This window comes from Schistocerca americana, chromosome 7 (genome assembly GCF_021461395.2).
Source record: "Schistocerca americana isolate TAMUIC-IGC-003095 chromosome 7, iqSchAmer2.1, whole genome shotgun sequence".
NCBI lineage: Eukaryota > Metazoa > Arthropoda > Insecta > Orthoptera > Acrididae > Schistocerca > Schistocerca americana.
In genome coordinates, this window is record NC_060125.1 from 520,534,426 (window position 1) to 520,548,465 (window position 14,040).

The 14,040-nt window shown below is 41.0% G+C and overlaps 1 protein-coding gene across 1 annotated transcript in view; it reads right to left on the minus strand.

Annotated features, from left to right (window-relative positions):
- LOC124623059 (SH2 domain-containing adapter protein B) overlaps window positions 1–14,040 on the minus strand; it is a 140,367-nt gene that overhangs the window by 122,477 nt on the left and 3,850 nt on the right. The window contains exon 3 of the mRNA XM_047148852.1: window positions 8,830–9,072. Within this exon, the coding sequence (XP_047004808.1) occupies window positions 8,830–9,072 (243 nt within the window). The remainder of the gene's footprint in view (window positions 1–8,829; window positions 9,073–14,040) is intronic.

The following is a 14,040-nucleotide window of genomic DNA, read 5'->3' on the forward strand; positions in this document are numbered from 1 at the left end:
TATAGACTGTACTAGTGCCGACATTGTGCATGCTCTGTTCCCTGTGTCTATGTGCCTGTGGTTCTGTCAGTGTGATCATGTGATGTATCTGACCCCAGGAATGTGTCAATAAAGTTTCCCCTTCCTGGGACAATGAATTCACGGTGTTCTTATTTCAATTTCCAGGAGTGTACTTTCAGAAATGACTTCCTGGCACTTAAATCTATACTCGATGTTAACAAAATCTCTTCTTCAGAAACGATTTCCTTGCCATTGCCAGTCTACATTTTATATCTCCTCTACTCCGAGCATCCTCAGTTATTTTGCTCCCCAAATGGCTAAACTCATTTAATACTTTAAGCGTCTCATTTCCTAATCTAATTCCATCAGCATCACCCGATTTAATTCGACTACATTCCATTGTCCTCGTTTTGCTTTTGTTGATGTTCATCTTATATCATCCTTTCAAGACACTATCCATTTCGTTCAACTGCTCTTCCATGTCCTTTGCTGTCTCTGTCAGAATTACAATGTCATCGGCGAACCTCAAAGTTTTTATTTCTTCTCCATGGCTTTTAATACCTACTCCGAACTTTTCTTTTGTTTCCTTTACTGCTTGCTCAACATAAAGATTGAATAGCATCGGGGAGAGGCTTAAACCCTGTCTCACTCCCTTCCCAACCACTGCTTCCCTTTCATGTCCCTCGACTCTTATAACTGCCATCTGGTTTCGGTACAAATCGTAAATAGCCTTTCGCTCCCTGTATTTTACCCTTGCCACCTTCAGAATTTGAAAGAGAGTATTCCCGTCAACACTGTCAAAAGCTTTCTCTAAGTCTACAAATGCTATAAACGTAAGTTTGCCTTTCCTTAATCTATTTTCTAAGATAAGTCGTAGGGTCAGTATTGCCTCACGTGTTCCAACATTCCTACGGAATCCAAACTGGACTTCCCCGAGGTCGGCTTCTACCAGTTTTTCCATTCGTCTGTAAAGAATTCGCATTAGTATTTTGCAGCCATGGCTTATTAAACTAATAGCTCGGTAAGTTTCACATCTGTCAACACCTGCTTTCTTTGGGATTGGAATTATTATATTCTTCTTGAAGTCTGAGGGTGTTTCGCCTGTCTCATACATCTTGCTCACCAGATGGTAGAGTTTTGTCAGGGCTGGCTCTCCCAAGAATGTCAGTAGTTCTAATGGAATGTTGTCTACTCCCGGTGCCTTGTTTCGACTTAGGTCTTTCAGTGCTCTGTCAAACTCTTCTCGCAGTATTATATCTCCCATTTCATCCTCATCTACATTGTCTTCCATTTCCGTAACATTGTCCTCAAGAACATCGCCCTTGTATAGGCCCTCTATATACTCCTTCCACGTTTCTGCTTTCCCGTCTTTGCTTAGAACTGGGTTTCCATCTGAGCTCTTGATATTCATGCAAGTTATTCTCTTTTCTCCAAAGGTCTCTTTAATTTTCTTGTAGGCAGTATCTATCTTACCCCTAGAGATATACGCCTCTACATCCTTACATTTGTCCTCTAGCGATCCCTGCTTAGCCGTTTTGCACTTCCTGTCGATCTCATTTTTGAGACGTTTGTATTCCTTTTTGCCTGCTTCATTTACAGCATTTTTATATTTCCTCCTTTCATCAATTAAATTCAGTATCTCTTCTGTTACCCAAGGATTTCTATTAGCCCTCGTCTTTTTACCTACTTGATCCTCTGCTGCCTTCACTATTTCGTCTCTCAAAGCTACACATTCTTCTTCAACTGTATTTATTTCCCCCATTCTTGTCAATCGTTCCCTAATGCTCTCCCTGAAACTCTCTACAACCTCTGGTTCTGTCAGTTTGTCCAGGTCCCATCTCCTTAAATTTCCACCTTTTTGAAGTTTCTTTAGTTTTAATCTACAGTTCATAACCAATTGATTGTGGTCAGAGTCCACATCTGCCCCTGGAAATGTCTTACAATTTAAAACCTGGTTCCTAAATCTCCGTCTTACCATTAAATAATCTACCTGAAACCTGTCAGGCTTCTACCATGTATACAATCTTATTTTATGATTCTTAAACCAAGTGTTAACTATGATTAAGTTATGCTCTGTGCAAAATTCTACCAGGCGGCTTCCTCTTTCGTTCTTATGACTTCATTTATTGTACGGCTACAAGCTTCGGTGCTTCTGTGCACTGTCTTCAAGGCTTATCTGATGCTAAAGGGATTAACATTATCTGTAAACGCTATGCATCAGTGGCCAACATAACTGGTTTACGCAGACTATCTGTAACTGCAGTTGATGGTTGGACAGCATCAAAGTTACAGGTAGTCTGCATAAATCAGTGAGATTGGCCACTGTTACACCACGTATACGGATAGTGTTAACCTCTTTAGCATCAGCTAAGATATGAAGATAGTGCACTGCAGCACCGAAACTGGTAGGCATACAATAAATGACATCGTAAGGACAGATGTAGGTGTTTCATTTTCTTACATAAGTGAATGGCTGAATCCTGAATTTTTATTTAAGCTTAAGAGGAGATATATTTATCTTTAATCTAAAAAAATGGATTACTTGGAGAACATTTACTTCTGTTCTCGTGGGAAAACTATACAGCGAGAGTGAACTCCCCATGGCATCCATCGTATCTCATAAAAAGTTGGACACATGGAAACAAGTTTTGTCAAATGATTCTATGCAAAGAGCAGAGTATTTCGCCTTACAGTTAACATGCGAAACTTTCTTATCTATTATGATATACGAGTAGTTCCAGATTTTTAAATGGAGAAGTGTAATTTTTTGCAGGCCATAGATAGACGAATGTAAATTAATGTGGGTTAGCAGCAACATAAGTGAAGAAATTACATGTTATTCTTATATCGAGAATGAACTTTTTCATGAGGTATTGACCTATATGATAATCTATTTTCTCTATGGTGAGTAGTCGACAGAATTCTGCAAGTCATCAGAGTGGTCACAACTTCAGAGCTACGAAATAGTCATTTGTCTCGTCGAGGATTACCATTCTGGAGCCAAAAAAGTCCTTTTACAAACCACTTGCAATTACTAAGCAAAATTAAAACAGATTTTTGTGCTTAACACATCAAAAGATATTTGTTCTGTATAAGTTCAGCAATTCACTCTGAATGGAGTTAGGAACAAAAATATTATGCGCTGAATACTGTGAATTGTTTTCATGTTTCTCAGATACTGAATTATAGGAATAAAATCGATTGGAAGGCTTCAGCCACCGTATGGGCTTATGCTCCGTCTCTAATGACCTCGTTGCTGACAGGACGTTAATTAAATCCTAATCTTTCTTCGTTACTTCCTTCCTCAGAATACAGAAGCGCCATCACTGTTGAGTTCTGAGTATTACGTACGCCTCTCTTAATCCAAGTTTAATTTCGCTTCTTTTGATGAAAGCCAGCTGAGCTTAGAAAGTTTCACCTCAGTTTGATGCTAATGCAGTTACAGTTGTGGCAGGATCCAACAAGCTAATGGAGACAATACAGGGCAATAGCTTCAGAAAAAGCTCGTTCTCAGTATAAAAGTAAACGTATAAGTTCTTCACCAGCCACTGATGATTCTAAAAAAATTACTTTACCCACTGGAAAAAATCTGTAGTTATGCGAATATTTTTCTTTGGAAATCTTGAACAATATTTATGAAATACTGTGGATGTCATGAGCAATTTACTCTCTTGGGTGGAAGAGAGTGCGCTACATAAAATCCACACTGAATATATAGGTATACTCCCACGATTCATCCACAGCAATGTACGATCTAAAGTGCACATAGTGTAAAATCACAGGGATTTCTGTAATTCGTTGCAAATCGTTAGAATTTCGTGGAGTGGGTTACCTGATTTCGAAATATCACAATAAATATGACCACTGGCGAAAAATGCAGTTCACGATGTAGCTAACATATGAAGCTGTAAGTAGCATAAGAATCAACACTTTTCCTGATTAGTTTCTTTAACTTTGTTTCTGAGAGAATGCATATCAGTGAGAGTGCATGTGACACAAAGCAGCTGAGTTGCTGGTATTATGGCTCCAACTGGCAGGCTAACCAGCGTTCTGTGTGCAACTGCAGGTGCAAATAACTGCTTAACATCGCGGCGAAGTCAGCATACAGGTGAACGGCTTTCACTGTGTTGTCACACTTAGGGAATTGATGACTGGTGGGGATTTGAAGTGCATTCATTCTGAATGTGAGTCCAGTGTACTACGTCTGCATGAAGTACCACGATCTTTTAAAAAATTCTTCACTTGGAAACCATTAGAGACAGAGAATTGCGGTTTGTTGCAAAACGTTTATCAGCTCTCAAAGCTTTTTTGCTTTCTCCTTAGTAGCAGATTTGACATGGAGTACATCAAAATGGCGCCAGACCAGAGAAAGCTCAATGTGTCATCCGGTGTGCAGAATCCAAATCTGTGACAACAGTATTCCAAAATTATCGATATCACTATGTGAGGGCACCACCGGCAGAAATAAGGGTAATGAAATTGTTCAAAAACTTTAAAGAGATAGGCAGTGCCAAAAACCATCCTCGAAGTGGACATCCTCCTTTATCCCAAGCGCTTATTCATAGGTTGGTAGGTAGCTTGGTTGGTTGTTTGGTTGGTTGAGTTGGGGAGGGGACCAAACAGCGAGGTCATTGGTCCCATCGGTGGGGAAGGGAGTCGGCCGTGCCCTTTCAAGGGAACCATCCCGGCATTTGCCAGAAGCGATTTAGGGTAATCACGGGGAACCTAAATCAGGACGGCAGGACGTCGTCTTCCCGAATGCGAGTCCAGTGAGCTAGTCACTGCGCCACCTCCTCAGGACACTTATTCATAAAGTGCAAGCTGCATTTCAACGCAACCATCAGAAGTAAACTCGTCTTGCATCACACGAACTGCAGGGAGACAGATCGTCTGTGCATAAACTGTTACGTAACCGGCTATGCCGTTTTATGTAGAACGTGCAAACGATGCAAGCCTTGCAGCCAAACGATCATCCTCTGCATTATGCATTCCCGTGTTCCATAACGGTCTTCACTGAAGCTATGACTAACTGAAAACTGTCTTTTTCAGAAGTAGCAATGTTCCTCATTTCAGGACACGTGGATTGCTACAATGTTAGGAATTAAGGCTTCAAAAACACACACAACATAGGTGAAGACAAACATGACAGAATGAAGCTTAATATTTGTTTCACAAAGAAAACCATAGCGGGACATGATTGTTTGGACATGCTCTGACAGCTACTGCTTACCATAGATCGAAGAGCTGCAATCGTCTTTCATCTTCCAGATTGGTGTGGCGCCCGAACACTGGAGTTTGGACGTATGGGATGTGCTGAATGACATATTTCCTGAGGGTTGGATGGGTGGCATAGTCCCATCGCACAGCCGCTAAGCTCTCCCGATGTCAGACAATTAGATTTCTTTCTGCGGGGTTAGGCCAAGGATTGCGCGCAAACAACACAAGTCAATGACACGGCTGCCCTTTGTGCACAAATCAACGAAGCAATCGTAACTGTTGGTGCTACGTTGCTGATCCACATCAGAAGAACAGTAATATCGACTTTTTATTCTACGAACGACGAGTGGGCCACGTACTGAAATTCTGGCATAACAGAAAAACAACTCTGAGAGTTGATAAACGTTTTACAAAAAAACATGATGCTCTACTTCTAATAGTTTCCAAGTTATAAACTTTTTGAAGTGATTGTGGGACTTATGGCCACCTGGTACTACCACTGAACGACCTCATTTGTTTGAATAAAATAATTATTTAATAAAAATAAATTTATAATATAAAATGTTATTTAATTAGACCAAAAAGTATAAACCAATTTTTCCCAGCCTCATACAGATTCCTAACCCCATACAGATAATTCTAAAACTTTGTGATTCCTGAAAAAAAAATATACTTGTAAGATTTATAATAAAATGCATGAGACTTTATAACGAAAAGCGTGAGACACATGGAGCAGAACTAAACTATTCATGCATCAATTACGTTCTGTGTGCGCGCCTGTTTTTCATTTTACATCTTATAAATATTTTATAGCCATTCAGAATCGCAAATTTTCAGAACCATCAGTATGTGGTTAGCAACCTGGGTGGGGCCAGAAGAAATTATTTCATAGATTTAGTGTGATTTAGAAACGTCTAACAATAAAAATTAATTTTTGTTGAAATAATTATTATTATTATTGCAAACTATTGTGACCAGAATTTGACATGGATTGCGAACAACTTAAAGATCCAACAGCGACTGGTCATCTGGCCACCGGTTTTGAATGTGGTTAGCTGAGTGTGAACAGGAGGCCAACAAGAAGAGGAAAATGGACACTAGAGATAGCATGGCAGAATAACGAAGTTCAAAAAGCGTAACCCAGAAGCGAAAACGTAAGGCATAGCGAATTGTGAGACTAAACCAACTGTTTTAATTGGAAGGAGAGAAGCGTGCAGCGAATATACGACTGAAGGCAGTTTTTTTTTTAATTTTTATTTTATTTATTTATTTATTTATTTTGGCATGTTGTGTCCAAAGAGTGATCGCCTTTGGAGATTTTTCCTTCTGGAGTGGCAAGGTGTGAGAAATGGTTTCACTTTAGTGTGTATTCGGTTGCAAAGGGGCAGATATGAACTGTGGCTAGCTTTATAGTGCGGCCATGAGGACTAATTGGCCGGCTAGGTGGGTGTGGCCCCGCAACACCATGAGGTCAGCGCTGCAGAGGTGTCAGTATCGCTGGCTGAAGCATTGGGGCCGTCTTGTGGCCGTCATCATATTCTATGCATAAAGCTTGGAACGCAATCCTAAACTACATGCACAACATGCCGCTTTTGTAGGCAGCCTAAATGTCAGGGGTTTCCGAACCTTTTCTCCTCCATCCCCACCTCCATGGGACTACACTGCCCGAAAAAAAGAATTAGTGTACTTGGAAAGACGATGTCAATTTTGATCTGACGATCGCATATCCCACCTGGGCGATAGCAGATGTACTGATAACGGTTTTAACATCGTCCACCAACTGATAGCGTAGTGGCATAGCTACCAGAGCGCCATCTGTGCCTACATTTTAATAGGGAATAGTCACAGACAGAAGCCTCAATGTAGTGCAGATGTGTGAAGCAAGCAGGCAACCATGCCAGAGAGACACACTCATGCTTCCATACAGCCAACCTAGCGAGTTTGAAAGTGGTCAAACTGTGGCCTTACGAGTGGTTGGATGGTCCTTTCATAGAACTGCCACACAAGTTGGACATGCTGCGTCACTTGTGCAACGACGCTGGTATCAATGGTCACGTGAACATTCTCACACTCACAGACGAGGTTCTGGACATCCACGCAGCACAGATGCCCACCGGGATCGTTATATTGCAAGGGCAACAATGGCAGAACGTACAGATACCACAGCACAGAAAAGACGGCTTGTGAGCCCAGATGTATCTACACAAAGTGTTGCGAACTGTTTATCAGCAGAGGAAATATGGGCATGTGCAACTCTAGCTCGTCGTCCACTGATACCACAGCATCGACGTGCATGGCTCAACTATTACCGCACTTGGAAGTTGGGATGGCATGCCATTGACTTCAGCGATGAAAGCAGATTTTGCCTGTAAGCAAGTCATGGACCCACCCTTTACCTTACCATCTGGTATGCGATAAGCTACAACCCTTGTTCACCTTCGGGGTGTCTTGAGGGGCGGCTAATAAGCAACTGAATGTTGTTAAGCCCGTTCTTTTGCCGTTCTTGCAACACGAATGTGGTGTTTTGTTCCAACAGGACAACGCTCGCACAGTTCCCGTGAAACTCAAGGTGCTCTGCAAGATGTGCAGCACCTTCCCTGGGCAGCACAATCTCCGGACTTGCCTCCAGTCTAGCACGTGTAGGATATGACTGGACAAGAAGTGGTCCATGTGACTCGTCAACCAACAACTTTTATAGAGCTAAGTGGACAGTTCGAGCAGGCGTGACATTACGTATCACAGGACTGTATTAGCCATCTGTACAATCGACTGGACGCTAGAGTCAGCGCCTGCATTGCCGCCCGTGGAGGTTACACCACGCACCAATGTGTGTTTTTCAGCATGGGCTGTAACTCAGAACCACTTGTGCTATTGATCTGTAAATGTAATCATTTCATGTACTCCATATGCACTGTTGAATCAACAAATCTTGGGTGAATTTGACACCTCTAAATTGGTGTACTTTTTTCTTTGTATAAGGATCAGACAGACTGCATTGTGATTCAGTTTCGAGCTACGTTTAAAATTTCAAGTCACTATTGTATTGTATTGTATGTTAACTGGGAACCTAGAAACGACGAAGAGGCTCCGTCCCCGCCGCAGCCGCAGTGGTCCACAACCCCACGACGACTACCGCAGTCCACTTCACCCCTCCGCCGCCCCACACCGAACCCAGGGTTATTGCGCGATTCGGCCCCCGGTGGACCCCCCAGGGAACGTCTCACACCAGACGAGTGTAGCCCCTATGTTTGTGTGGTAGAGTAATGTTGGTGTACGCGTACGTGGGGAACTTGTTTGTGCAGCAATCGCCGATATAGTGGAACTGAGGCGGAATAAGGAGAACCAGCCCGCATTCGCCGAGGCAGATGGAAAACCGCCTAAAAACCACCCGTAGACTGGCTGGTTCACCGGACCTCGACACAAATCCGCCGGGCGGATTCGTGCCGGGGACCAGGCGCTCCTTCCCACCCGGCCAACCAGGCGGGCTTCAAGTCTCTAGCTCAGTTCAGAAACAGATGTAAAATTTGTACTTAACGGACAGATGGACAAGAAGGTGACCTAATAAAATAGTGTTAAAAAGAAAAAGGAGGGGAGGTGGTTTGTGGTGCTGACCTGCTGGTAGGCAGCGACTCGTCGGTGCTGGGGCGGCATGGGCGCATGTCCCCCGGGCTGTGGGGCTGGCTGCTGCTGCTGGTGTGTGGAGGGGGGCGCCTCTAGCAGCAGCGCCGCCAGCGGCGTGGCGTCGAGGCTGGCGCTCTTGCGGTAGGCGCGCGCCCCTGCCGCACCGCTCGGCCGCTGCTGGCTGGCGGGGCACGAAGGCGCGGCTGCGTCGAGGCTCACGCACTTCCGGTACCCCTGCACACCACACGGCTCGCTTCAGTACGCTGCCGCCAGACGCTCTGCAGAGTCGGGCAAGAAAACCTGATAACGGGATCGAGGCGGAGAAAGGTAGAAAATTTGAGCGACTGCGGAGAAATCAGGAAGAGTGTCCCACAAGGTTCAGTTTGGGGTCCACTTTTACTCCTTATATACGTGAATGACCTTCCACATAAAATTCATCAATCAGAATTGATAGATTTTGCGAATCGAGGAAAATTTTTCATGCAGCTACTCGACTGGTTTGAATCATATTTAAGAAACAAATAATTCAAACAATGGCGGAAAGGTGGAAAATTTGAGTGACTGGGAAGAAATCAGGGAATCCCACAAGGTCCAATTCTGGGTCCACTTCTATTCCATAAATATGTGAATTACCTCCCACTTAAAATTCATCAAGCAGAATTAGTACTTTCTGCAGGTGATACTACTACTGTAATATATCCCATTAGTGAGAAAGCAACTGAAGTGATAGTTAGTGATGCTTTTCAAAGAATCATTAAGAGATTCTCTGAAACTGGACTGTCCCTAAATTTTGAGAAAACACACTATATTCAATTCTGAACAGATAGATAGCAACAACTGATGCAGTAACATTTGCCTGTAAACAGGCTAAAGCACTCTAAATTTTTAAGAGCACATACTGATTAAATCTGTGATTGGAAGAAACATATTACTGGGCTGTTCAAACAATTAAGTTCAGCCACGCATGCTCTTCATGTAATTGCTAGTCTTGGAAACAAAAGAATCCACCTCCTGACATACTTCGCATATTTCAACTCAATAGGTGATAAACGTTTTACAAAAAACCATGATAATCTATTTCTAATAGTTTCCAAGTTATGACTTTTTGAAGTAATTGTGGGATTTAAGGACACCTGGTATTACTACTGAACGACCTCTTTTGGTTGAATAAAATAATTATTTAAATAAATTTATAATATAACACGTTTTTAAATTAGACCAAAAAGTATAAACCAATTTCTCCCAGCCTCATACAGATTCCTAACCCCATACAGACAATTATAAAAATTTGTGATTGTGAAAAAAAAACTTGTATGATTTATAATGAAATGCATGAGACTTTATAACGAAAAGCGTGAGACACTTGAGCAGAGAGAAACTATTCATGCCTGTTTTTCATTTTAAATCTTACAAATATTTTATAGCCATTCAGAATCGCAAATTTTCAGAACTATCTGTATGTGGTTAGCAAGCTATGTGGGGCTAGGAGAAATTACTTCATACATTATAGTGTGATTTAAAAACGTCTAAGAAAAAAAATTTATTTTTATTAAAATAATGATTATTGTTGCAAACGATTGTGACCGGAATTTGAGATGGATTGCGTACAACTTAAAGATCTAACAGAGTCTGGTCATCTTATGGAATATGGAATAATTTTCTGGGTGAATTCAACACTTTTAAAGAAAGTATCGATTTCACAAAGGCGGGCAATAAGAATAATAACTGTATTTCCGCCGCAGTCGTCATGTAAGTAGCTTTTCAAGGAGTTGGCCATTTTAACTGCAACATCACAACACATATATTCGCTAATGAAATTCGTCATAAAGACTCCGCCGCAATTTAAGAAGAACAGTGAGGGCTATACATATTAAACTAGAGGTAAAATGACTTTTAATCATAATAAATATTATAAGTGGCTCAAAAAGGAGGTCAAAATACAGCAACAAAATGTTTTGACCGTTTGCCCAATACTATGAAATGTTCTGACGGGTAGCAAATCAAGTTTTAAATACAACCTAAATTCGTTTCTCCGGAACAAGTCCTTTTATTCCATGGAAGAATTTCTATTTAAAAACTAGTGCTCGAATAAAAGGCAACCTAATTTTTAATTTTAGTTGTATGAGTAGGACTAAATAATCATACATACGTCAATTTTGACAGCAATCTTGTTTACATATTCTGTAAACTGACTCAGTCCATAACGTTCGATAAAAGAATCGTTCGAATGATTTAACTAACTAAATAGGTCGCAAATGCGTCACTGTGAAAAATGGTTCAAATGGCTCCGAGGACTATGGGACTTAACATCTACGGTCATCAGTCCCCTAGAACTTAGAACTACTTAAACCTAACTAACCTAAGGACATCACACAACACCCAGTCATCACGAGGCGTCACTGTGAAGCTACGTCTATGAAGCGACAGTCAACTGGCGACTGGCGTGCGGAAGTGTGTGCATTACATTACCACTGGGACGTGCATATGTGGTATGGTATCACAGAACCAGTGGAAATTTTGGGGCTGTGATAGGTGTGTATCGATGTCCCACTGCTAAAGGAAAGTCTGTTAATGGCTTGCAGAATTCTTATAATTACAAATTACTCCTGTAGGTTGCACTAGCTTCAAGTGTCGTTGTAGCCCTATGCTTGCTAGATGTGTCACTCTTTATTATTCAGTAAGGTAACTGTCTCACATTTTATTTTTAGACTTTTGATCATTTGAATTCACTGACATCATTTAATTTTTACCTGAACCATCTTCTAGCGAGAGATTACACGTGAGGGGTACCTACAAACTGAAGCTGAGACGGAAGGAGGTGCGGAGGATGTATTAAGAGAAAGAAGGAAACTAGAACATTGTGTATCTAGTGTAAAACTGCTTTGTGCCACATCGCGCCTCAAGTAGCGCAACCGATGTGACTCTCACATGAGATACTTGAATCTGCACGTAATAATATAGAGTTCGTCATTTGGAATAATCTGCCGAAAAGCTAAATATTTTCAATCATAAATACGATCCAAATGCATTTCTGAAAAGACATAACATACATGAAACTCCAGGATAATCATTCATTGCATTACCACATGGACATACACGTTCCACATCATGCGTTGGAAAAGCAAGTGCCGAGAAATAGTCCGGTTTAGCTGAACTGTCAAAGCTAGGAAAACTTGAAAATAGCACTTTAGTACGACAGTAAGATAGTCTACGTGTGGTACTGTGAGAGAAGTGTTGTTAATAACGAAATGTAAAGGCCACATGTTTTAATGTTTGCTAGTGTATAGAGAGTATGAACGAATTTTTATTCTGAGAACTACAGTAGATCGGTAAGACTGAAGTAGGAAAATAGTGAAAACGAAACCATAAATTAAATTTAAATCTCTTCTTTTCTCATCTTACATTTTTTGCAGGAAATATCTGAAAGTCCTGTCTCCAACAACGCTACAAATTTGACGTTGGATAACTAATAACATTCGTACCATTTCGAAAATTTCTAGTATTTATTTAATTATTGAACATACCACCTTTACAACGTAATGGTACATGTTTGAAGGTTAACTTCAAATGCCACCCATAGAATTTAAGATCAGCCAGCATAACACAAATTAAGCCGTTACGTCATGTGCCTTAACTTACAAATACAAAATTAGAATGGATGAAAACTTTACAATTAACTTAAATATGATATTTATATCTATATGCACGTATATGAACTTTCAAGTTATTTACAATTAAAATGAACATTGAAGTAGGAATAAATTCACTTTGTTTTGTGAAATAATCTGATAACTGTGTCAATGAATAGGAGTACAAATTTGTTAGCATTCTAGCATACATCCAAGTTTTTCAGGGTATTTGTGAGGTTATAGTTGACACCGAAGGATTTTCATGCTACCGGGAATCTTATACAAAGTTGTAAAAATTTGTTGTGAATTTATGAACCAAGTCTTATACATCGATAGTCATTCATCGTCCTTTCTCAGTTATTTGTTTGCTGAGAGTATTCTCTGTAGTTACATTACTACCGTCTAAAAACAAGCTGTCAATAGTTTTGTCTTCTCCGTTGCATGTGTGCAATGCGCCTTCAGTTATTTTTAACCGTTTGTAACAGAATTTCGGTTTTCCATGGCCTTTTAACACGGTGATAGTGGTGGCTCAATCATTAAACTTGGCGGATCATATGAATATACGGTTAACTATTTCCCCCCGTTTGTGTTTCGTCTCCACTAAATCTCCCATTTGTTTCAACACGCTTCTCTTAGTTTGTTTCATCGTTGCAAGTATCAGTAAAATTCTGGTATGTTTCAAATGATTGTTGCGGTTTCAGAAATTCTCTCGACCAGATCTTCACGGTTTTGACTACCACGAGCTCGCCACTGATTGGCTGTCCTTTTGTAGTTATATCTGTGGTTACCTCGCATATTTTTGTCGACTCGATTTCCCCCAGCCCGCTCTGACCTCATTGTTAGGTGGTTGTTCTCCATGCTGTGTACAATTATTTCCCATTTTTTTATAGTATCGTTGGTTCTAATGTCATTAATTTGCTCAGTTGTAATTGTATTATATCATTGGAATGATCACATCCATCGGCAGGAGACGGAACCTGCTAGCAATTCACAGTTCAAATTATGATTTTTTCCCTTGACTCAAAATTTTTTAGGGACAGATGAATAGCTAGCACGTCTGTTCGCCCTCAATCACGTCTGCAGTGCTCCTTCTTGTAAAGCACAGTTGTCTGTGAACTGTCGACGGAGGACATCAGGTTAATCTCAGTCGACGCCCATAGAACATCAAACTTTCCCAGTAATTGGAAATGGCGCGCCTTTTCTGACGACAGTCACGTTTTGTTTGATCCAAAAGTTGGCAGTAGTATGCAGCCTTCACAGTACGACGTTCACGGGGAAAATCGATGAGAAGAACTCCTTTAAAAACAAAAGAGACTGTTGCAAGAACATTATGAAGAGCCACATTTACGCTCCTTTCAAATCCTGTCAGGTGGCGATAAAGCTTTCTCATACGAATACGCGACATCTCCGAATCTTTCACAGTTATCGCGAAACGTCTGACGCTATTCGCGTCAGATAAATATCCTACCAGGCCTGGTAACAACGCCAAAGACGAATAACACTAACGCACTCTACTGGCTTTCAATCTGGCACAGGTAACTGCAAGTATCATTGTGTAAACGATGAGAGTATA